General features: G+C 44.3%; 1 protein-coding gene across 4 annotated transcripts in view; it reads right to left on the minus strand.

Moving 5' to 3' along the window:
* Window positions 1-24,599, minus strand: part of CTNNA2 (catenin alpha 2) — a 420,763-nt gene that overhangs the window by 53,254 nt on the left and 342,910 nt on the right. For all 4 annotated transcript variants that reach the window (XM_081207007.1, XM_081207009.1, XM_081207010.1 and 1 more), the window contains one exon: window positions 5,516-5,667. In XM_081207007.1, coding sequence (XP_081063133.1) covers window positions 5,516-5,667 — 152 coding nt within the window. The remainder of the gene's footprint in view (window positions 1-5,515; window positions 5,668-24,599) is intronic.

A 24,599-nucleotide genomic window follows, 5' to 3' on the forward strand; every position in this document is an offset into this window, starting at 1 on the left:
ATAGGCTCTCTTGCTACAGTCATTCTGTCGACTCATTTATGGGGGGGGGGGGGAGGTTGAATATAAAAAAATGATCCTCCGCTGAAATACCATGTTGATTTGAGTATTTAATTTGCACCAACCGTTTCTGCAGAGTTTACTAAGATGGAGAGCATTTTACAATGGATAGATGTGGAATGTTAACTAGCAACAGAGCATCTGGTCATTAACAATGATATTTATATTAGGAGGCAAGTCTGACGTGGAAGCTACTGTAAGGATTAGGCCTTTCCCTGGCCTATTAAGGACTTAATCTTTTTATACATCTGCCTGAACTTTTTGCACTTCCTACTTTCCTTTTCACAGGCATCAACAAGTTCTTGGTTCAGCCTATAAGTAAAACACGATTTGCCTACTGAAAGCTACTACAAGAGTTGCTTTCTTCAAAACTGTTGCTTGCCTGGGTTCAGGCCTATTTGGACTGGGAAAGCCTGGCCTGATGCTGCTTTGAGATGAATGCCATAATCACTCCTGGCTGCAGAAGCCACCTGAGACTCCAGAGACAAGTTGGAAGCCAGGAGAACTCCCAGACGATGAACCTGATCCGTCAGGGGAAGTGTAACCCCTCTGAGAACAGGTTGTACACCTAATTCCTAGACCCACAGAGAAATCACCCACAGCATCTCTGTCTTATCAGGATTCAGCTCAGTTTTTTCACCCACATCCAACCCATAATTCCTTCCACTTGCATATCGTCTCCTGATTGAGATGGAATGGAGATACTGAAGTGGTTGTCATCAGCATAGTGATGGTGCTGTTCTCCAAATCCTCAAGCAACAGCTCCCAATGGTCCCATATAATGTTAAATAGTTTCGGAGACAGAATGGACAGTTGTGGGACCCCACAACTAAAAAAAATGAAGGAGCAAGGGCCTATATCCTAGCATTGCTTACTGATAGTGTTCCTGCAGACAGGAAGAGAACCACTGTACTACTGTACCCCCAACTCCCATCTCAATAAGTAGCTCCTAGTAGGAGACTATGGTTGACAGACACTGAGAAGTCCAGGAGAACCAACAGGGTCAGACTCCCATTGTCTCTCTCCCAATAAAGGGCATCCATCAAGGCAGCCAAGACTGTTTTGGTGCAAAATCCAGTCCTGTAACTAGACTAGAATGGATTTAGATAGTCTGCTTCCTCCAAGCTTACCTGCAGCTCGCTTGCTCCATTCTCTTAATCACCTTGGAATGGAATATGAGAGACTGGACAAGAGTTTTCTAAAACCTCTGGATCCAGGGAGGGCTTCTTCAAGAGGAGCCACACCATCGCCTCTTACATGGTGGTGACCATAACTCCATCCCCCTATTGGGGCGTTAACCACCTCCTGGACCTACCCAGTCAGTCACCTCCTAATAGATTTTGTCAGCTGGGATGGGCAGGGATCAAGTGGGCATGTTGTCACTCGCACTACTGCCAGCATCCCATCTGCAGCCTTGGGCTGCAGCATCTGAAGCTACAATGTGTTATTTGATGGAGCTGCAGTGGACCTATAAGTGAACCAATTGCGGTCTCATTAGGGATGAAGGAAGCATTTAGGAGAGACCAATTTACATGAGCAGCATCATGTGACGAGCATCGAAAAAGTGACATGAGGCTGATGCTAAAGTAGCTCTTTCTGCATGTTCTTGGTTCTCCGTCCATTCTGGCTTTACTGGAGTGGAGTGGGAAGCAGTAGAGAAGGGCCATAGCTCAGTAGTAGCGCCTCTGCCTCCCATGCAGAAGCTCTCAAGTTCAACCTCCAGCATCTTCAGGTAGGGCTGTGAGATACCCCTGCCTGGAACCCCAGGGAGCCACTGACAATCTGTGCATAGAATACTGAGCTGGAAGGAGCAGAGATCAGATTCAGTAGAAAGCAGCCTGCTCCAGTGGACTAAGGTGAAAAGTCTCCAGCCATCTTGACTGCATGCTATAAAAAAACTGCAGAATTCTGCTCAAGAAAGGAAGCATGATGAACGGTGTGCTAAAACACACACACATCGTTCGGAGTCCATGTCACTGTTCAAATGGATTGTGCTCCCTGAGTTTCAGTGATCAAATCTAAGAAACAGAAAAGCATTGCCGGGGGACAGCAGGAGAGTCATCCAGCACAATCGCTTGACTTTCGGACAATTGAAAAATGAGACAAAGGAATGGAGAAAATTCTCTCTCTCTCTCTGTGCGTGTGTGTAGTCTTGAGCTTTTTTCCAGCAGGTTTCATTATAACAACATCCAGGGGAAACACCACGAGTTAGTGTGACAAAAGAATATGTACTAGGATGCCTATGGAGTGACGGAAGAAGCCTTGCAGTTAGCCTATTACTTTCCATTTCAAATTCAACAGCTGAAATCTACCAACTAAATGTATGACATTGGAAGTATTCCACCCTGCAATGTTCAGTAGAGAATGGATTCCCAAGCCCCATAAGATAATATTATTATTTCTTTACTCTTCCGATTCACTTCCACAGATCACTGAAATGTAGCAAAACAGAGGCAAGGTTCCCCTCCCCCACCATTTATTAAAGTTGTGGGGAGGGAGAACCCTTCATCTAGTTTTTTAAAGAGAGGCTTTATTTCCTACGTGCCATGAGACAAAGATCTCAGATAATTTTCTTTGTTCCGTGATGTGTACCCTGAACAATTACTGTGGGACAATGAATGCCTCTGACAGACAGCCTGATGAGATTACAAATCATTTCAATGCGCAGGTTTTCAGAAAAAGTCTAAAGAGGCACAACTAGAGGGAAACATGAGACTTACAGTGCCTGAATGAATAGCTCAGAATATATCTATGTTCCTATCTAAGAATTTGTGTCTATTTAAGTATCTATATGTATGTAAAGAGCTGCCCAAGACATTTTGGCACCTTAGGTGAATCGCAAAATGGTGTTCTTCCCACCTGGGAAGAAGGGGCAAGTGAAGATCTTCATCAGGAACAAAGGGGGAATAAAGATCTACATTGGAAACAAGGGTGGGAGAATACCAGCAGTGCCACTATTAGCCAAGAGGCCACTGTACCAGTAGCATGCGGCCAGGAGTTGCCAAGGAGGTGAGCCACAAAGAGTGAGCCACAGCTGTTGGTGCCACTGCAGCAGTAGTGGGCAATGCGATTCATTCATCTGCTGCCCTTGTGGAGCCTGCTGACCGAAGCGGTCACCTCATCTTCCTCATGAGAGGAAGTGTCATGTTTCTTTATCTATATCTATGTCTCTATATAAGGCATGCGGGTGGCGCTGTGGGTTAAACCACAGAGCCTAGGACTTGCCGATCAGAAGGTCAGCAGTTCAAATCCCTGCAATGGGGTGAGCTCCCATTGCTCGGTCCCAGCTCCTGCCAACCTAGCAGTTCGAAAGCACATCAAAGTGCAAGTAGATAAATAGGTACCGCTCTGGCGGGAAGGTAAACAGCATTTCCGTGCACTGCTCTGGTTCGCCAGGAGTGGCCTAGTCATGCTGGTCACATGACCTGGACCAGCTCCCTCGGCCAATAAAGTGAGATGAGTGCTGCAACCCCAGTCGGCCACGACTGGACCTAATGGTCAGGGGTCCCTTTACCTTTATGTCTCTATATCTTCATATTAGATCTGAGCGCCAGTTTAGTGACTTCAAATTGTGTATGCCCCAACTCTGAAACATTGAACCATGGGATTTAGAAGTATAAGAGGCACACACAACCATATTACCTGTGAGGGATAGTCAACATGGGGCCATCCAGAGGTTGTTGGACAGTAACTCCCATAAGCCCCGGGCAGCCTGGCCAGTGGTCAGGAATGATGGGAGTTGTTAAGTCTGACAACGTCTGGAGAGCAGCAGGTTGTCTCCCCCTGCTCTGAGCTCATAGTCGAGGTCTCAAAGCACCGGAAGGGTGAAAATGGGGCTCCTGACATTGTGACATCAGGGGATTGACAGCAACCCTACCCACCTTCAAATGTGACCTGCAGGGATAAGGATCCCACCCACTGGGCCCAGTTCCCCACTACTGCTCTAAGATGACACAACTTGCTTTGGCTTTGAAGGAGCGTTCAGGATTTTTATCAAGCTGGTAAGGCCAACATTAGAAAGCCACATGCAAAACCCTTCCCTCACTTATTACGCTGTTTATCGTTTATTAAGGAGAGGGGAAAGGAATGCCTGATTAAATCAAATCAACTGGTTAGTCAACGTTGAAATGACAAGTTTCCTTACTTGAATAGGCGCTGAAAACCATCCCTGTGGAGGTTCAGTGGAGCAGCAAGTTAATTTATTTATTCATTTCGATATTAAGAACACCTATCTCATACCCTGAGCTGCATACGTACATCAAACAGACACAATTGGTTCTAATCTTCATTACACAATTGAACTATAGTAAAACCAGATACTGAAATGTGCAATTTCTACGCCAAAGAAGGGTGTGTGCATAAAAGGGGGGGTGTTGCACATGTTTGGCTTTCAAATGCTGATCAGTATTTAGACTAGACTGGCTCTCCTCTGATTCTATGATATGCTTTTAGCTTTTTGCATTTTATTTGTGTTGTTTTAATTTGTGTAAGCCACCTTGAGTCCCAGTCAGGGGGAAAGGCAGGATATAAATGAACAAGCAAGCAAGCAAATAAATAATAAATCTGATCATGGCTAAATTGTAGATTCACCATTTCCAGACCTCCCTTAAATCTCTCTCCTCTTATCTACTTTTCTGGTATAATTTTGTCCACGAGTAAATAAGAGGGTCGCAATCACGACCAACATTTAGAATGGGCCTGATGCGTTTGAGCAAATCTGGTAAAATACAATTGCATGGCCGTGAGTATCATTTGTAAGACAATATGGTTAGAAAGAACCCAGAAAGCTGTCAACTACAGCTACATTCACCCAGGAAGAATCTTTCATTGCCAGCTCCCATAACTCAGCACAGGCCTGGACTTTAAAGCTGTATGTCTAAGCCTTATTGTTTTTGTCCTGTCATTTTCCCCGGGAAAACCTGCCATTCACCGTTGAATCAGAGCAAATGGCAATTAGGTTTACCATGGATTACTGTTTGCTCCGATTCAGTGATAAAACACGGGCTTTCCCAGGGAAAGCTCTGGGACAAAAAAATACCCCAATGCTTGGACATGGAGCTTTAAAGTAAAGACCTAGGTCTGGAAAGCACAGTGCAAAGGGAAGTCTGGATGAGCCAAATAGTCCACAAAAGAGAGCATCTCGTCAAGGTTTAAGATATTCCCTCTCATCTCGATCTTCCTCACAGGGTTGTTGTAAGACAAAACACAGCTGTGATGGAAGAAGAAACACAAATGCAAGAATCAAACGAATTAAACCTTTTTCTTTCTTTCTTTAGTGAGAGAGATTTCACACACAAACTTAATCTGCCGTCTCTGCTCCACGTTTATTCTGGCGCCCAACGAACCTCGCAGATGACAGTACCATGCGAATGCCAAATTGTTCTCATATCCCTTCCGCCTGCCATGATATGTCCCCTCTAGGTCCAAGCCACTTCATTTCCCCCGGCGCTTTACATACCCTTATCATCAGAACAGCTTTCCTTATGTCGCGAACTCCATCATAAACCAAGCGGGAGGCGTCTATGAACTCGTTCTCTTCAAACGGCTGTGGGACGTTCGCACTCAGGGCTTCAATGGCGACTTCAACTTGTTCGGCAAAACGTGGCATAACTAGATTAAACCAAAAGAAAAGCTGTGAGAACACAGGCTGCCTTTCATGTATTCCGCACTCCCTCCCTTCCTTGCCCTTGGGCTTCAATACTTTCCAGCAGGCCCGGAATTAGCGGCTGCTGCAGAAATCAGGAAACAGGGAACTTTGCCGAAGAGTTTCACACCAACAGGGGAGAGGTGTGCGGTTCTCTGAGGGAAATGAAACAACCTCTTGTCCTATCAACACAGAGTCTACGTGACAAAGAACTTGCAAACTTATGATGGTGTGGCTTCAAGTCAGAAAAAAAAAATTGGTCCCAAACAGCTACAACTCCTATGTCAAGTGAGACTGTTCTCTCAGCCTCACTACTCCAATCTGTAATATGGGGGTGCTAATCCCGATATCCCTGTCAAGAGTATTGTCACGGGTGTTGACATAATGTATGCAAAGTGTTTTGAGAACCTTAAAATGACATAGACATGCCAAGTAAGTAGAAGGGCTTGACTCAGGGAGACAGTGAAGTGTAGTGGTTAGAGTGTCAGACTAGGACCTGGGAGGCCAAGGTTCAAATCTCCGCTCGGTCCTGAAGTTCCCTGGGTGACCTTGGGTCAGTTACTGCCTCTCAGACTAAACTACCTCACGGGGCTGTTGTGGGGGTGGCTGTTTTAGTTTAGATTGGATCAGTACAGCCAGTAGTTCATAATTTTATTATCTAAAATTAAATAAGTTAAATTAAAATGTACATAATGTGGTGGTGGATAATAGTAATAGTAATATTGCTACCTCTGCTAGTTTTCTGTTTGTCAATGTCCATGCCATGTAAACAAAGAAAAACAATTTACTGTACACCGGCACAAACCATGCCAAGCGAAAACTGCAGGTAGGCAGGCCAGAGGCTGTTTTTATTGAACTGAACAATAGTCATCTTGGCTACTCCATATCATGTCTGTAAAATGACAATTTGAACTTACAGAACACAGAAGTCTTAATTTGTGAAAAAATGAGCCAAGAAACCTTCTGCCCACTGTCATTTTAACTAACAAACCACAGCGTAGCTCGCCATGAACAAGGACGACGGTTGTTCCTTACAACGATGAACCCTGATGCACGAGAAGTACATGGAAGACCCACCAGTTTCTTATTTCCAGCAGTGTGTAGAGCATGAAAGATGCTAATGGTTATCCGTGAGCAGTTCCCAATATTAATGGTTGGGGCGTGCATACATAGTTTATGAATATATGCATAATGGTCACATTCAATATTTATTTCAGCAATATATACCCTTGCTCTGGCTTTTTCATAGCTGGAAAAAACACACACACACAAATCTTAGAAGACTTCTCTGCTGACTTGCACAGAAATGCTAATAGCAATGAACAATCCTGTGAAAATGGGGATCGTAAGGACAGGAACTTGTTTGCACACAGGGCTGATGTCCAGCATTAGTATATTCTGTGTGGGGGAATCAATGCAGGCCAGTGTTGTCTACACTGACTGCGCAGAGACTCTCTGGGGCTCCTGGCAGGTTCTCTCCCAACTCTGTCTGGAGATTCCATTGGGGATTGAACCTGAATCTTTCTGCATGCAAAGCAGATGCTCTACCACTAAACCATGGCCCTTCTTTTTCCGAGATGCACCCAGGTTCCTTCTACATTCTCCTCTTTCTTAATTTGTCCAACTTCTTTTGCCCACTTCCCCTCCCCCCTGGAAACTTAAGTTGTGCAGGATGCAATAAAAGGGGATTTTAAAAATCCTGAAAACCATGATGAGAATGATGCTGGTATAAAGACTTTACAGGCCAAGCTGGCAGCTGAGAGGCCTACATAATGAACCTCTTCCACCTCCCTTGATATGCTCTTTAATAAATGCTTTTCAAAAGTTGCATTATCTTAATGATCAGGTTATGGTGCTAACATATTTAGAAGTGACGATAATGTGCATTCAGTTATTGTTTTTTGGAGTGAAAAAATACCCCCAAAGCACACTTTGCATTCTTTAAAAGACAATACCGTTGTTTGGAGGCAGGGTACTGTTCCTTTATGTTTGGAAGAACGAAGTGGCAGCAACTTTGAACCCCCTCCTTTCACATTACTGAGCTCTTTGCATGATTCGAGACACTTGCTTTGTGCACAGTTTGGCAGGAGCAGCTCTTACATTAAATGTTATGCTCCGAACATGACTCACTGGAGTAAAGCCTGCTACAGGACTTAATCTATCCAAAATGAAATTAATTTTGCCAGCCTTCCTCTCTCTGCTGACATACTTTATAATGCCTCAGTGGGCACATCTTTCCCAGCGCTGCCTTCTTAGTCTGTGTGCTCAGCGTGTCGACACCTGCCATTTTGGAAAGGGGCTACCTAAAAGAGAGGCGGGGAGAGGCTGGCACACTTTTACAAATTCCTGTACTTACCTGCAGCTGGCACAGTTTTAACAGAATCAAGGAAATGTAGAGGTGGAAGAAACCCCAAGGGTCATCTACGATACGATATGATACGATACAATATGATATGATAATCTTTATTGTCATTGTCCCATACAGAACAACTAACTTGGAAAAAAAAACCACTACATAAGACATTCAAAACCAACATGCCTGCTATCCCAGCTATTCCAACCTGGTTAGCCCCCTAAAAACTCTGATAGCCCATTTTTAAAATACAATATACTCCCATAGAGACTCCTTACACTGCATTTAAAACCAAAATCGCATTTGGATAGAAACTGTTTCTCAGGCAGCTAATCCTAGTCTTTATAACCCTCTACCTTCTTCCAGAAGGCTGAAGCTGAAAGAGATCATTTCCGGGGTGTGCACTATCCTGCACTATATCTCTGCAGCTTTCTTATGACAGCTGGAAGCATAGATTTGATCCAAGGAGGGAAGAGTGCACCAAATTATTCTCTCCGCAGTCTTTACAACCTTGGAGAGCATTGTTTTTCCCTTGACCGTGCAACTCCCAAACCACACACACAGACCATGTTGATATAGTCCAACCCCTTAAAATGTTGACTGCTTGTGTCTACTCCCCCTTTGTGATTTCCCCTTTCTTCCATCTCTTATACATGGTCTTCTTAAATCTCAGCTCATCTGTAAGCTCCTTATGCATTCACACCTGTTTCCTTAGATGCCTCCCAATTTTCTTGTTGGTTTTAAATTGCTGCACTAAAGCGGTGGAGGAAGAATGGGGAATGCTTGCTGGGTGCAGCATGGGGGAACGGGGCCTGCACTGTGTCAGGGAACTGACATCGGAGCGAGAGGCGAAGGGGAGGCTCCCAGATGATGCGGGCGAAGGACCCAGCAACAGGGGGAGAAACAGCTCAGGAGAGGGGGAAGCCAATCAGCGCAACACTGGGGATAAAGGGAGGCAGACGGGGGAAGTGGAGAGAGGGCTCAGGGACTCTTCACTGGACATCAGTGAGGAGAGCCCAGGTCCTCCGCTACCCACGCCTTCCCTGCGCAGAAGACTCCCGCGCAGTGAGAGGAGGAGGAGACTGGGTGTCAAACAACTTTTATGTTGGAAGAGGTTCAAGAAACGCCCACTGACGGATTCTGCCAGTGACTGAGGCAGCCACCATGAGAAGGGGCTGCGCAGTCACAAAGTTTTAACAAGGCAGATTAACCGAGAAAGGCACCAGTTTACGCACGAGTAACTCATACCCATTACACACTGTGACACAGAGATGGAGGGATGAGAGATGAGGCCAAACTGGCTAATGGGGCAGAAGGGGTGGACAGCAGCTGCCTAGTTTAAATGGCATGCTTTTGCTCGACAGCCTAAATCCATAGGGCCTATAAGCTTTATTAACTACAAACCCCAATACAGTATCTGGAATCCCCTTGAAACTGGTGCCAAAGTTTTGTAATCATTTTGTAGCAAAACCCCCGCATTTTGTAGCACCCCACAAACAGAGTAATTGAACATTCAACCCGGGGTTCGTAGTTAACACCCAACGTCTGATCTCCTTGAAACTAGTGCCAAAGTTTTGCAACTGTTTTGTAGCAAAACCCCACATTTTGTAGCACCCTGCAAATGGAGCGATTTACACTCAAAATGGGGGTCATGGATATGACCCCAAAACCCAACATTGTCTGGTTCCATCCAAGCTGGCACAAAACTGTGGCAAAAGTTTTGCAGCGGAAACCCCACATTTTGCAGCACTCCACAAACTGGGCAATACACCCTCAAAACCAGGGATCAAAGGGTCACCCCAACACCCAACGTTGTCCAATTCATTTCACACTGGCACAAAACTTTGGCAAGAGATTTGCAGAAAGCACATCAAGGAATACATGTAACCGGAGTTCCAGGTTAATGCGAGAGTTGTGCTGTTTTCAACCTTATGGTCCTGAACTTACCCACCCACATTTTTTACACCCCCAAAAGTGGAGGACTGCCTTTCTCAGTATGGGGTGGGGCCATTCTAGACTTACCCTACTTTGTTTTTCAATGCATGTATCAGACTGGTGTACAACCACTAAACAGCAAGGCAACTAACTATCTTGTAAGTTCACATTCTGGGTAATACCCACTTCCATTTTTGTTTTATTTTAATATGTATAGTAACTGTGGACCACGTATCATTTCTCTTCCCTCGTGGCCCCATTAACGTTCTGTTCTCCAGACACAGCAACCAGCCACAACAGGCATTTTTGCTCTAACATCAGCTTTGATCCAAGCACTGAAGATTCACGGAAATCAAAGAGCAGAGCAGAGCAGAAACTGGTTGGGGAGGGGCAAGTTCCACATGTTTTATGGCCCCATGTGCTTTATGGCCTTCTAGTTCGGCCATATGCAGAAGACCAAGGAAATTGCAGCCCAAGGCACAGCAATAAGAGACTAAAGCACTGAATATCTTAAAGGGATTATTTACTTGATGCAGCATGAGAGCTCTGCTGGCACCCTGGAAATATGCATGGGAAAATGTGCACTTTAAATGCTTCTACGTTCTATGCAGTGCAACAACTTGAAACAATGCACGGCATGAAAACCAGCATTTGAAACACCCGCCCGCCCCCTCCAAAAAGGGTTTAATCTGAATATATTCCCCTCCTTCATTTCTTTATTTGAGTATTTACAAATGGCAGTTTCATCAACATGCAACGGTCGTGTACAATGAAATCATTAAAGCCATAAAACACAGAACAAATTGTATATTTTATGATAATATAGAAGGGTGCTTTGCGACTGAGTGTTCTACCAATTCATTTAAAGAAAAATAAACAAATAGGAAAATGACCGAGACTTGAGTCACTGGTGCCACTACCCTACAAGCCTTAAAAGGTAAAGGTACCCCTGACCATTAGGTCCAGTCGTGGACGTCTCTGGCACACTCATCTCACTCTATAGGCCGAGGGAGCCGGCGTCTGTCCGCAGACACTTCCGGGTCATGTGGCCAGCATGACTAAGCCTCTTCTGGCGAACCAGAGCAGTGCACGGAAATGCCGTTTACCTTCCCACCAGAGAAGGTGGGATTTACACCCATTTTGTATTTATCTACTTGCACTTGATTTGCTTTTGAACAGCTAGGTGGGCAGGAGCTGGGACCGAACAACGGGAGCTCACAGGTGATCACAGTGAAGTGGCCAATTTATTCTGTTTGGCACCTCTCTCTCTCTCTCTATATATATATATATATGCATAAATTGATCTAACTGACATTTAAACACACAATGTATAAAACAGACAATATACATAATTTGGACCTTTTTACACCACAAATTAAAAGTGTCCATAAAAGATATGGGGTTGTAGCCAACTAAGCGCAGAGAAGCCTCATTGAAACCAAGCAACAGTCAGCAACGGTCAGTCCTTGCAATGGGTCCACTCTGCATAGGACTATTATGGGCTACAACCCCGAGGAAAGTGCTCCATCATATTGCTATTTATCTCACGCCCCCTCTTAACTACCAGCCAGTGGAATGAGGACCCTAAAAAGAGGCTCGCCTACCACAGTGTTTTTTGGGTGCCAAAAGAAAAACCTCCTTTTTCTGCCAGGCTTTTTAACACCTCTTAGAACACTTTAATGATATTTTAATACTGTCTAATTTTAGTCTGTTTCACCAGCTGGGTGAGTTTGAGCCTTCACAGTGGAGTTTTTAGAGTTGCATTTGTCTTAAGCTCTACTCAAAGGAGACCCATTGCAATTTTCTATGGACTGTAGCAGGCCTTAGTCGGATTCAACCATGGATTTTATATGACTGTGATGATTGAATTAATCATTCTACTTGTCCTTTCTGCAAAGGCAGCCAAGGTGGCAAACCATTTGTTGCTGTTGGTTAGTTTTATTCTGAACAGTTTGTATTTTGCTGTGTTCTTAAATTGTTAGCTTTTGCTTTTTATGTCATTGTACATCATCCAGAGGCTTGTTACAGCATGAGGCAATTGATAAATATAATTATTAATGGCAATAATATAGATATGATCAAAAGAAACACCCAAAGGTAAATGGAAAAACCCAAATCCAAGACAATACAAATCATGTTGAAGGGAAACTAGCACACAAGCAACAACAGATTTCAGAGCTATTTGTATCAATTCAGAATGAATTTTTTTCTGCTCAAACTGGCACTTTCCAAAGAGGAAAAAATTCATCTCTGGCAACACAACACTGCCCACATGGAAATGTAATTATTTGAAACTGAAAATGACCCAACTGGTTATCAAGACCACAGAGTTCTTTTTTGGGGGGAGATGACTTCGTTTCTGAATTATAATGGGAAAAATGAAGAATTAAACACAACATTTTATTTAGCTTGGAGTGTTTGGCAAAGTCTCGTTCTATGAGGACGGTAAATTCCATGCCAGAGGATTTTAAATATTTCATGCAAGTTTTATTACATTTAAATCTGATATAAAAGGCTTTGTGTGGCTAATTTCCAACATTTTGAGCCTGATTGTTATGGGCATAATTAAAAGAAAGCATGCTTTTAACAGTAGTGCCATAACAGTATTACACGATTTGGCACTGGCAATTAATCTAGTATGTATTCAACATCCACATATATATCACAAATATTCCAAAGGTTGCCAATTGGAAATTGATATACAAGTCCTTCTGGGATTCAACAAATTTCACTATAAATACAGTCCCATAAGAGAGAGTTAGCTATTTCAGCAGTTTTCACGTTAGTGATTTGGTAGATACGTCCTGGTTAGATTTGGGCAACAGTGCTTTGCCAGAAATTCCAGTGGTTTCTGTAATCCTCCAACAGGTACGTTGGACCAGATACTATGTTTATGTTTCATTTTTCTGCCTTTCTTGTCAATTAACTGAGGATCACCTAGAAACATTCACCGTCAATTGATTCAGGATAAAGAAAATAAAACACTTCTGCGCACAAGGCATAATTAACTGCAATTAACTGTGAATTGCAGAATTTACTGCTGTAGGACATGGTGCTGTTCATTATCCTAGATGGCTTTGAAAGAGGATTATAGAAATTCATCCAGGATAGTTAGCAGCCACTAGAGGGAGGCACGCTGGGGCTGTGATGGGGGGATGGGTATAGCAGCAATGAGGTTGGGGCTGCTCATCTGTCAATCACCTGACATCAAGTGAGCCAGCCTCAAAGGAAAGGGTTAGGAGAACATTCTTAAATGCACACTGAATCCTTCCTTTGCAGTTCAGATTGAATTCAAGCCATGGCTGCAAAGGAACATTTTGTCCTTTGCATCGTGGTTGCAAAGGGAAAAGATCCCTAACTTGAATTCAAGTCGGGGATGCAAAGGAAGAATCGAGAGTGCACTTTTGACTAGTTTGACAATATGCAGGGTTTAGATTAAGAATGCCTAGAACTGGGATGGATAACCTAGTGCTCTCCAGATTTCGTTGGACTGTATACAAGTCCTGTCATACTCTAAACCAGGTACATTCTGAACCATCTGCTTGAACTCCTGTGGAAATGCCTTAGATGTTTTTATATATTTTAAAATGTTTTATAGGGGTTTTTACTTTTTACTTTGTTGTACCACCGTGAACGGTGGTTTCTATTGATGTATTTTTATTTTGTTCCGTTTTATTTTGGTTTGGGGTTGGATATTGAGTGGGGTGGGGATTTGTTTTGTTGGTACAATTGTTTTGATTTGATTTGTTTTCTATTTTGTAAATGGAGGTTGGTTTGAGGCTTGGGATTGCTACCGTAGTGGGGCGAGGGAGGTATGGCGGTGGGGGCAGATGTCATAGGCGAAGGGGATCGAGATATGGATATGCTCGTACCCCTTCCAATCTGCGCCCCATCCCGAGGGACGAAGGTAGGGTGAGCAAGGATTACTCACCTCCGTCACTGGTGTTGTGCAATGCCAGGTCTATAGGCAAAAAAACCGCCACCCTGTGAGACTTCTTCACCTCTCAGGGGGTCGACCTGGCTTGTGTGACGGAGACCTGGGTGCGCGAAGGGGCAACAGTTACCTTACGAGAGATGGCGCCCCCGGGTTTCTCCGTCCTCCACCAGTCGCGGACTGTGGGCCGGGGGGGGGGGGAGGGGTGGCATTATTAATCTGAGAAGACTGTTCTTTCAGGGCTCTACCATCACCATCGATCCCCAGCATTGAATGTGTTGGCCTAGTGTGGGGCTCCGAGGTGAGCTTGGCTGTCTGGCTGGTGTACCGTCCACCTAGCCCACCAGCAGCCACCCTGTCAGGCCTGTTGGAGGCGGTGGCCGGCTGGGCCTTGGAGTTCCCCAACCTATTGGTACTAGGGGACTTCAACATCCATGCTGATGCCATTCCCTCCTCACAGGCTCTGGACCTGGTGTCTTCCATGGCGACACTAGGGCTCTCCCAGTTTGTTTTGGGCCCCACACATCAAGCAGGCCACACGCTGGATTTGATCTTTGGCGCCGGTATAGATGTGATCATGTCTCCCTCGATGAAGGTGCCATGGTCTGATCACTACGCACTGAAAGCCAGGATTGATTTCCCACCCCCACCCTGCTTAGGTGGCGAGCCAATTTGGGCTCGCCCGCAAAGGCTGATGGACCCTGATAGATTCCGTCAGGCCTTGCGGGACCTTGCTCCCCCTGGCGACTCATTGACTGAGCTTGTTGAGGGCTGGAATATCCAGCTCCTAGCAGCCATCGATGAGATCGCACCTAGGCGCCCTCTGCGACCCCGCAGAAACCGGGCTCCCTGGTTTACCGAGGAGCTTCGGAAAATGAAGCGGGACCTCAGACGGCTAGAGCGAGTATGGCGGGGTGCCCGTGACGGAGCTTCAAGAACATCTTATAGGGTTTTTATGAAAACCTACGAGATGGCAGTGAAGGCCGCTAAGAAGTCCTACTTCTCAGCCTCCATTGCCTCCGCTAGCTCTCGCCCGGCGCAATTGTTTAGTATAATTAGGTCTTTAACGTCCCTTGAAGGACAGCCAAATTTAAATAACAATTTGACACACAGCTGCGAGGCATTTGCGAGCTTTTTTGCGGAGAAGGTCCTGTTGCTCCGCCATGGCCTCCCTGCCAATTTGGATACAATAAAGGAACTGGAGGCCCCTCGACTGTCCTCGGGTCCAGTATTGGACCACTTTGACCAGATATCCCCAGCCGATGTGGACAGACTCCTCCAAGCTGGAAAGCCCACCACTTGTCCTCTTGACCCGTGCCCGTCCTGGCTGATTAGAGCGTGTCCAGACGAGGTGCGGGCCCCCCTGGGCGATATCAATTTGTCCCTTGGCACTGGGATATTCCCAGGAGAACTGAAGGAGGCAGTGGTGCATCCGCTCTTAAAGAAAACATCATTAGATCCTTTAGATCTATCCAATTACCGCCCGGTTTCGAATCTTCCATTCCTGGTTAAGGTGATTGAGAGAGCAGTTGCTGAACAGCTTGGTAGGTTTCTGGATGAAACATCTGCTCTCGATCCATTCCAGTCCGGCTTCCGCGCTGGTCATGGGACCGAGACGGCTCTGGTCGCCCTAACAGATGATCTCCGCAGGCAGCTGGATCGAGGCGGGTCGGGGCTGCTGATTCTTCTAGACCTGTCAGCAGCCTTCGACATGGTCGATCACGAACTTCTGGACCACCGCCTGCCGACGTGGGGATCCAGGGCACAGTCCTTCAATGGCTGCGCTCGTTTCTCTCCGGTCGGGGACAGAGGGTGGCGCTTGGGGGGGAATTGTCATCGCGCCACTCCTTGGTGTGTGGAGTGCCTCAGGGTGCGATTCTCTCCCCGATGCTTTTTAACATCTTTATGCGCCCCCTCGCCCAGCTTGTCCGGAGTTTTGGGCTGGGTTGCCATCAGTATGCTGATGACACCCAACTCTACCTGTTAATGGATGGCCATCCTGACTCGGCCCCAGATACACTGACCAGATGTCTGGAAGCTGTGGCTGGATGGTTACGTGGGAGCCGGTTGAAGTTAAATCCTTCGAAGACAGAGGTCCTCTGGCTGGGACGGAGCGATATGGGATTGAGGGGGCAACTCCCATCTCTTGTGGGGGTGCAATTAGTGCCAGCATCGTCCGTTAAGAGTTTGGGTGTAATCTTCGATACCTCCCTCTCTATGGAGGTGCAGATTACAGCTATAACAAAGGCGGCATTTTTTCATCTCCGCCAAGCTAAGCAGTTGGCTCCTTATCTCTCTCGCCCTGACCTAGCCACTGTGATCCACGCGACGGTCACCTCCAGACTGGATTATTGTAACTCGCTCTACGTGGGGCTGCCCGTGAGACTGACCCAGAAACTCCAGCGGGTGCAGAATGCCGCGGCGAGACTCCTTATGGGGTCTTCGCTGCGAGATCATATCCATCCGGTACTATACCAGCTGCACTGGCTCCCGGTGGAGTACAGGATCAGGTTTAAGGTGCTGGTTTTAACCTTTAAAGCCCTATACGGCCTAGGACCCTCGTACCTACGGGACCGCCTCTCCTGGTATGTCCCACAGAGAAATTTACGGTCTGCAAATAAAAACACCCTAAAGATCCCAGGCCACAGAGAGGTTAGGTTGGCCTCAACTAGAGCCAGGACTTTCTCGGCCGCGGCTCCAATCTGGTGGAACGCTCTGTCACAAGAGACTAGGGCCCTGCAGGACCTGACATCCTTCCGCAGTGCCTGCAAGACAGAGCTGTTCCACCAGGCCTTTTGTCAGGGCGCAGCCTGACCCCCTCCTCTGGCAATCTGCACAAAATTTTGCTTGATGGTTGCCATTAATTTGATTTTAATTTGATTTAATTAATTTTATAATGAATGTTTTAGAATGTTGGACTATTTTGATTGTTGTTAGCCGCCCTGAGCCCGGCTTCGGCTGGGGAGGGCGGGATATAAATAAAATTTATTATTATTATTATTAGTAGTAGTAGTAGTAGTAGGAGACAGGCAAACTGATATACTTCTGTGTGGCATCCAAGAACTTTACATTCCTAGCTTGGCCTTCAAAATGGAGTATCACCAATCTGCACGGCAAATTGTTTCTCTGTGTTTGCATGTTTCTGTAAAAAGATTTTGTGTGTGTGTGCAGTATATAAATTACACACACACTTAAAAGGCAGTGATTGAGAGATGCGTTGTGAATGTCATCAACTTTCAGTGCACTTTTCAAACTTAGTGCTGAAGCATCTGGAGACAAATTCCTTGTTTGCTCCTTGTTTTGAAGAGTCAGTTTAGACCTTCAGAGTTTTCAGGGAGAATCTGAACAATAACAAAGGCATATGCAAATGTTCGCACATGTTGTGCCCCTGTGTGCCTCTCCTGGGTTTTCTTCTTATTCGCCTTTTCCCAGAATAAATAGCCTCAATTGTTGCACCTCTCCTTGTTCAGAATCTCTTCCCCATCCACTCCACTTATTATCCTTACTCCTCCACTCTCCAGCTCATGGGAATATCACCAGAAAACTTACATACAAGCCTACAAGTTCATATTTCCTCCAAGGACATGTTCCCACAGGATTATTTCAAAAAGCAATCTTTGCAAATATCAAATCTCACTTCAAAATAAGTCCTGAAAGCATCCTAAAGCCAAACCATGCTGGAAACTCCTGCTAAGCCTCACACTGCAAGGTCCAGGTTCAAATCCCTGATCCACAATGAAGCTCATAAGGGATCTCAGAGCAAATTTTTGTTACCAGTTTATATTTTATTAGCTATGGAATTATCAACCGTATTAGGGCTGATCTGAAACAGGGAAGAGGGTGCACTTCACAAAAAACAATTATGCCATGTAAAAGGTGCTCCCCATTTTGATAATAATTTGCATGAGTTTTCAAAACGGTGTAAAAATGTAGCACCAGGGATAGGGAAACCAAGCCAGATGAGTGGGGCAACAACAACAACAACAACAACAACAACAACAACAACAATAATAATAATTTTGAGGTTCCACAAAGGCCACATTCCATTCTGGATAACCCTCCATGGTCGGTAGGGCCAGAGATAGATGGGGGCAGAGCAACAAACCTGAATATTATTTTTGTTGCCAGTTGCAAACACGTGCATATGTTTTCCTCCATTATGGCCAATGAGAAGCATTATCAAAGTTCAAGGACACATTCCAGCCAGGCAGAAGCACTCCAAGAGGATGCAAAGCAGAGCCAGAAATGGGTGTGGCCTAGGGAGATGTGTAGCTAGGGAGGAGGTATGGTATGGGGAGAGTGCCAAGGCTGAATGGAGAAGCCCGGAGGGCCACATTTGACCCAGATGTCTGACGTTCCCCATCCCTGAGTTATACTGTACAGAGGTACCTTGGTTCTCAAACTTAATCCATTCTGGAAGTCCGTTCCAAAACCAAAGCATTCCAAAACCAAGGTTCACTTTCCCATAGAAAGACATGCAAAATGGATTTTTTTAAAAATCCCTAATACAGCCATTTAACATGAATTTTACTATCTAACAAGACCACTGATCCATAAAATGAAAGCAATAAACAATGTACTGCAGTCACACAATCAATCAATCAGTAGCTGAACTGGGTTCTTCTACACAGTCACAAAAACAAAAAACGAGAGTCGCAAAGACAAAAATGCAAAATAAATAGCAAAAACAGACAGACCTCAGTGTGATACTCAAAACAGAAGTGTGACACTCAAATCGGAAGCGTAACACTCAAAACAGAAGTGTGGCACTCAAATCGGAAGCGTAACACTCAAAATGGAGCATGTTCGGCTTCCGAAAAGAGTTCGCAAACCGAAACACTTCTGAGTTTGCAGTGTTTGGGTTCCGAGTTGTCTGAGAACCAAGGTAGCACTGTATAGCGACAAGGGCAGAAACGGAGTGATTTGTCAACAGAAACACCTTGTAAGACAGTCCCCACCTCCAGATCTGATGTGGTTCATGTATTGTGCCAGTATCCATGCTTCTTCCTTGACTCACTGGCTGACAGAGCAAGCACTTTGGCCACAGACCAAGTTTTCGTCTTGCACTAGATACAGCTTGTCAGACCTGACGGCTCTTACATTGGAGCATAAGCCTTAACAGCAAGTCTTTTTCCTGCTCACACTTTGTCACTGGCTCTTCACTCTTAATCCTGACTCTGCAAAATGTACATCTGGCCTGATCCTGCAGGAATGAGCCTGAGAGATCTAACTTTCCTGTGCCCTTTTCCTCTCCCTCATTATATCTCCCCCTCCCCCGTCTCTGTTTTATGTGCTTTATTTTGAGCTGAACAACCGTTCATTTTTAACTATATTATTTATACACATTCTTATAAATAAAATAATGCACCAAAGCTTTTAGCATGGTGGCACCAGTAATATGGGACACTGTTTCTACTGAAATCAGACAGGCACCTACAAATTCTGATACATCACCTGCTGAAAATATCTTTGTTGTTTTAGAGAATTAATTTGATTTGATGTGTGTCATTTGTATTTTATGATTTTATGGTGTTTTAATTATTTTATTATACAATAGATAGATAGATAGATAGATAGATAGATAGATAGATAGATAGATAGATAGATAGATAGATGATAGATAGAGATATGATATGAACTGGAGCTTTCTAAATACTCTGATAGATAAATCTCTATAAATAAATAAATATTATAATTTAAGTTGTAAATGCATGCAGCGTTTCTTTACATAGTGATAAGCCAACTGCAGCATGACAGCAATCTTAAAATCCTATTATATAGTCCAAAAAAATGCAGATAAACTTGAATGGCTAATCAAAAATAAGCAGTGGAAAAGGCCTGCCACAGTAAAAGGGTCTTCAAGAGATGCCTAAAAGTCAAAAGTGAGAATGTCTACTGAATTTCTGCTGGAAGAGGGTTCCACAGGGTGGGGCCAGAGACAAAAAATGCTCAACTTCTAACTGAACTCGGAAACACGAGGCAACTCATGCTGCTTAATCTGGGATACAAGGAGTCAGGCTGCCCTTAAGGTATGCTGCATGGGCGGCCAGTGAAGACAATGCTGTCATATGCTGTTTTCTGTCTGCTCCATCAGCAGTCTAGCCCAGGGGTCTGCAACCCGCGGCTCCGGAGCCGCATGTGGCTCTTTTACACCTTTGCCGCGGCTCCGGGGCGGATACTAGCGAGGGGAGGAGGCGCATTGTGCGCCCTGACACTCCCCACTGTGGCAGGCGCTGTACTGGCTGTGACGTCGCATGGGGGCAGTGCGTGCGTTAGTCACGCACCGTCCCGACGTCACCTTCCCGCCCGCCCGCCCGCTACATTGTAAGGGGCATGTACGCTGGTCACTGCATTGAAAGGGGGCATGTACGCTGGTCACTGTTTTGAAGGAGAGTGAAGAGCACACACACAAAAAAGGTAACTTGTTAATTTAACATTTATTTCTATGAGGAGTAATTCTGAGGGGTCAAACAAAGAAATAATAAAAAAGTGACAAAAAAGTTATTTTTATAATGACGAGTTTTGCGGCTCCCAGTTTTTTTTTCTTCGGAAACGGGTCCAAGTGGCTCTTTTTGTCTTAAAGGTTGCAGACCCCTGGTCTAGCCCCTGCATCCTGAAACAGCTGGCACTTTTGGACCAGGCTCAAAGGCAGGACCAAATAAAGTGCACTGCAGCAACTGGTCTTGAGGTTAGCGCTGCATGGACTACATTGGCCAACTGCCGCGAGAATGCTGATGGCCAAATGGTGGAAGGGAGATAAAATACCAACTAAAATGAAATGGCAAGGTGAAATTATTTGACCATGTACAATTGACAGGAAAAATTAGGAACCAGACAAACCAAAAGTTTAACAAAGAATGGGATATATACATATTATATTTAAAAGAACACTGTTCCCATACAAAATCTTTGACACGCTTTGATTAACTTCTGCAATGCCATATGCTACAAAGATTATAGATAATGATGAGTTAAATGTCATACCAAATGCCGTTAACAAAGAAACGAAGGACCCATGCTGAGGAAAGCTTTCTGGGAAATGGTATATAATGAGCTAAAGAAAATGTTTAAAAACACTTTTGTTAAAAAAAACCCAGCAGCTTTTTTACTGGGGGTAGTGGGTAGAGAGATACCGAGACTAGATAAAAAATTGTTCTTATACGCAACAACTGCGGCAGGAATTTTGGTAGCCCAAAGATGGAAACAACAGGGGTTACCAACAAAAGAAGAGTGGCAGATGAAGCTGTTGGACTTTGCAGAACTGGCGAAACTGACGGGAAGAATCCAGAACCAGCGAGACCAAGCATTCCAAAAGGACTGGAACAAATTTATATTATATTTGAAAGACAACTGTAAGCAATTAACATCATTAGCAGGGTTATCTGAAGATTTGTAAGGTGAAATTGCTACCTATTCGGGTTCAGTAATATAATATTTTAGGTAATGATATAACAAGGATAGGAAACGAAGCGAAATGTAAAGATGCAAAGTTTAATTTTGTAAACCATTAGACGGGAGGGAGGGAAGCCGTTAGGCTCAGTTGAGCCAAAGAGATAAAATAAGAGGATATGATGTTATGTAATGTGCATATATGTAAAACCAATAAAAAATTAATAATAATAATAATAATAATAATAATAATAATAATAATAATAATACATTGGCCAACTGGTGATTATCTGGATATGGCTGAAGTTGGCATATGAGACAAAGCAGATACAAAGCACTGCTATTAAAACAGGGCAGGCTAGTAACTGCTCTTTGACCTTGTATTGCAGCCATTCTAAAAGCCATTTCTGTCAATTGTATCCCAGGATGTATTGTCTTTTGATGAATTCGTCTTCTTTGCTCTGTGCCTGTTAATTAATTGCAGCACACAATGCTAGCTGTATTACCAATCTCTAGGCTCTTGCAGGATAAATCCTCTCCTGCTTGATTTATATTTGGTTCCCTATCTCTTTAACCAGGACTTAATCCATCAAAGGTGTTTTTGTATTTATATATTTTACCTTTCATCAGAGGTTTTCCAAAAATAAACTTGTGACAGACTACGTGGAAAATCTTTTGAAACATATTCAATTATGCCCACACATTCCCACTTTGTATAGCACTGTACTGTTATTTTTTTCTTCTTCCTTTGCAAAGCATACTTTCAATACAACAATTCTGGCTGTTAAGAGAAGCATGATTTAACCTTTCAGAACGCATGCTGATTTATCCCTCTCTTAAGATAATCAACGCCATTTTGAATGGGGATTTTGCCATTGTCATTCCACCTTGCACAGAATTAAGTCTCTCAGCTACGTGTGTCTTTGGATTGCACTAGGGGCCTATTGAATAACTACATTCACTAACACAATGGTCTTCCACAATGAGGCATTAAATGACGTAGGAAGTTGCTAGGCTGGGTGATTTTTTAGGTTGGAATTCATCAAATTAATAAATCACATATGGGGGGGGGGAGATAAGCAGAGACAGCCTTAGCACTAGGCCAACTGAGACACTTGCCTCTGGCAGTGGGATCCTGCTGGGATCCTAAGGTGGCAGATCCCACTAATTTGCCTGTCTACTGCCACTGCCAATACTGGAGAAGCGGGGAGAAGCGGGAGCACGAGTGTTACAGAGATCTCTCGCAAGAGCTTGCAGAGCCCTGTGTGATCTCTCTGCTGCAGCTTCTCTTCACTTCCCTCAACTGTTCCTCATCAGGCTTGGTTTCCAGACCCTTGATCATCTTGGTTGCCCTCCTCTGCACACATTCCAGCTTGTCAACATCCTTCTTAAATTGTGGGGCCCGAAATGGACACGGTATTCCAGGTGTGGTCTGACCAAGGCAGAATAGAATGGGACTACTACTTCCCTTGACCTGGACACTAGACTTCTGTTGATGAAGCCTAGAACACCACTAGCCTTTTTTTTTTTTTTTTTTGCAGCTGCATCTCAAAAAATGTTCCACTTGCTTGTTAGCGTATGTTCAATGTGTTGCAAAACTGATGGGGTGGGCATTGACGATTTGCGCAGATGATTTTTTGACGACCTTTCCATCCCTTTTGATTGTGCCACATCCAATCAGTTGAGATCTTGGAGCCCAGCTATCCATTAGCCTGATCATATTTGTAGCCCGACTCAACTGGATCAGAAGCCTTAAGACTCCATCCCAGAGGCAGCCCCAACAAGAAAGGAAAGTTTAAGGGGTTTGAATCATTCCTTGCGCTTTCCCTCTCAGCTGAGTTATACAGGAAGTTGAAGACGTTGCCTGGTTCACCCCAACCTTCATTGCTATCTCTTATGAGGCTAATTTTCCCCAGCTTTCCCTTCCTCTTCTGCTACAGCAGTAGCATAAAGACATTGGGCCTTAGTTTCACGAGCCTCTCTGAATGTTGGCTAGAAAAGCACATTTAGGATTTGTAAAGTCCAAAGATAGATCAACTCTGTTTTACAGCTATAGAAATTATAACAGTGATGCTACACGTTGCTGTATGTTAAATAGAAGTGGCTGACTTTTGGGGAAGGGGGAACACAGTAGCAAATTAGCTGCTTTATTGCTCAGCAGACCATGACAAAAATTGACAGGCAGAACCATTCACTATTAATATGAGTGGCATACATCTGAATAAATGGAAATTTAAGAGTACAAAGCCAGGTCCACCTAACATGTAGCCTGCAATTCAAATAATTTAAACTGGGGTTAAAAGAAAACTGGCATTGTGTATAATTACAGGAGGGGAAATTCAAGAGATGTCAGAATATCTTAAGAGTTCTATTCTGTCTCATTAAGAGGATGCAATTTAGTCTCACTGAAATGCACAAATATTTGAGTTTATGCATCTTTGCGGTTTCATGGCTGGCATAAAGAGGTAATCAAGTGTCGTGCATTTTTTTTAAAGGGGGACTGTAATGAGACAAGAGCACTTTAAGGAAGTTTTATCTGCAGCGTGTGAACAGTCACTAATGTCAATGCCAGAGACACCGGGGAACAGGGATGGGATCAGCTGAGGCTATAGACAGTCCAAGAATGCACGCGGTGGCTTCCATTATGTTATTGGGCAGGGATTGGAGAGGGAGAAATCCCAAATATTCCACTAAACACAGAAAGGATATAAACACATTATGGGGAGGGAGGGAACCCACAAATTTTGAAGATGAAAAGAAAATGCACTTTTCAAGAGGCATGTTTTAACTGTCTTGATTCTATTTACCTCTGCTTTCTTCCTCCGACTACACATCTCCCCAATCTAGTGATGTTTTCCTAATCTTAAAAACAAAAAAGCCTCCTAAATAGTATTCAGTTACACATTTGCATCCTTTTCATCTTACAGTTCCATTCCTATGCAACCCCTTTTCTGCCTAGCAGTCACACAACCCTTTCTCTCTCTTCATCAAAGGGGGTGAGGCCTTGAGGGGAGGAGCTATAGCATGGCACTCCCCCTGCCCCATAAAGGGAACCCCAGAGGTGCTTCAGACATTTCAAGCAAGCAGAGAGGCAAGAAGAGAAACACTCTTTTGGCTCCCCCCTCCCTTATTATTCAGAAGGAAATATTATGCTTTATATAACCGTATTGTTTGTTTGCATTGAGTTGATCTCATGTTATGTAGTTATGCTACTTTAACTGCCCTGTGGCCTTTTGACAAATGGTGATATATAAAATTTAATCTTTTTTGAAATTTTGGCTGATACG

The sequence above is a fragment of the Podarcis bocagei genome (genome assembly GCF_964188305.1).
Source record: "Podarcis bocagei genome assembly, chromosome: 9".
Taxonomy (NCBI): domain Eukaryota; kingdom Metazoa; phylum Chordata; class Lepidosauria; order Squamata; family Lacertidae; genus Podarcis; species Podarcis bocagei.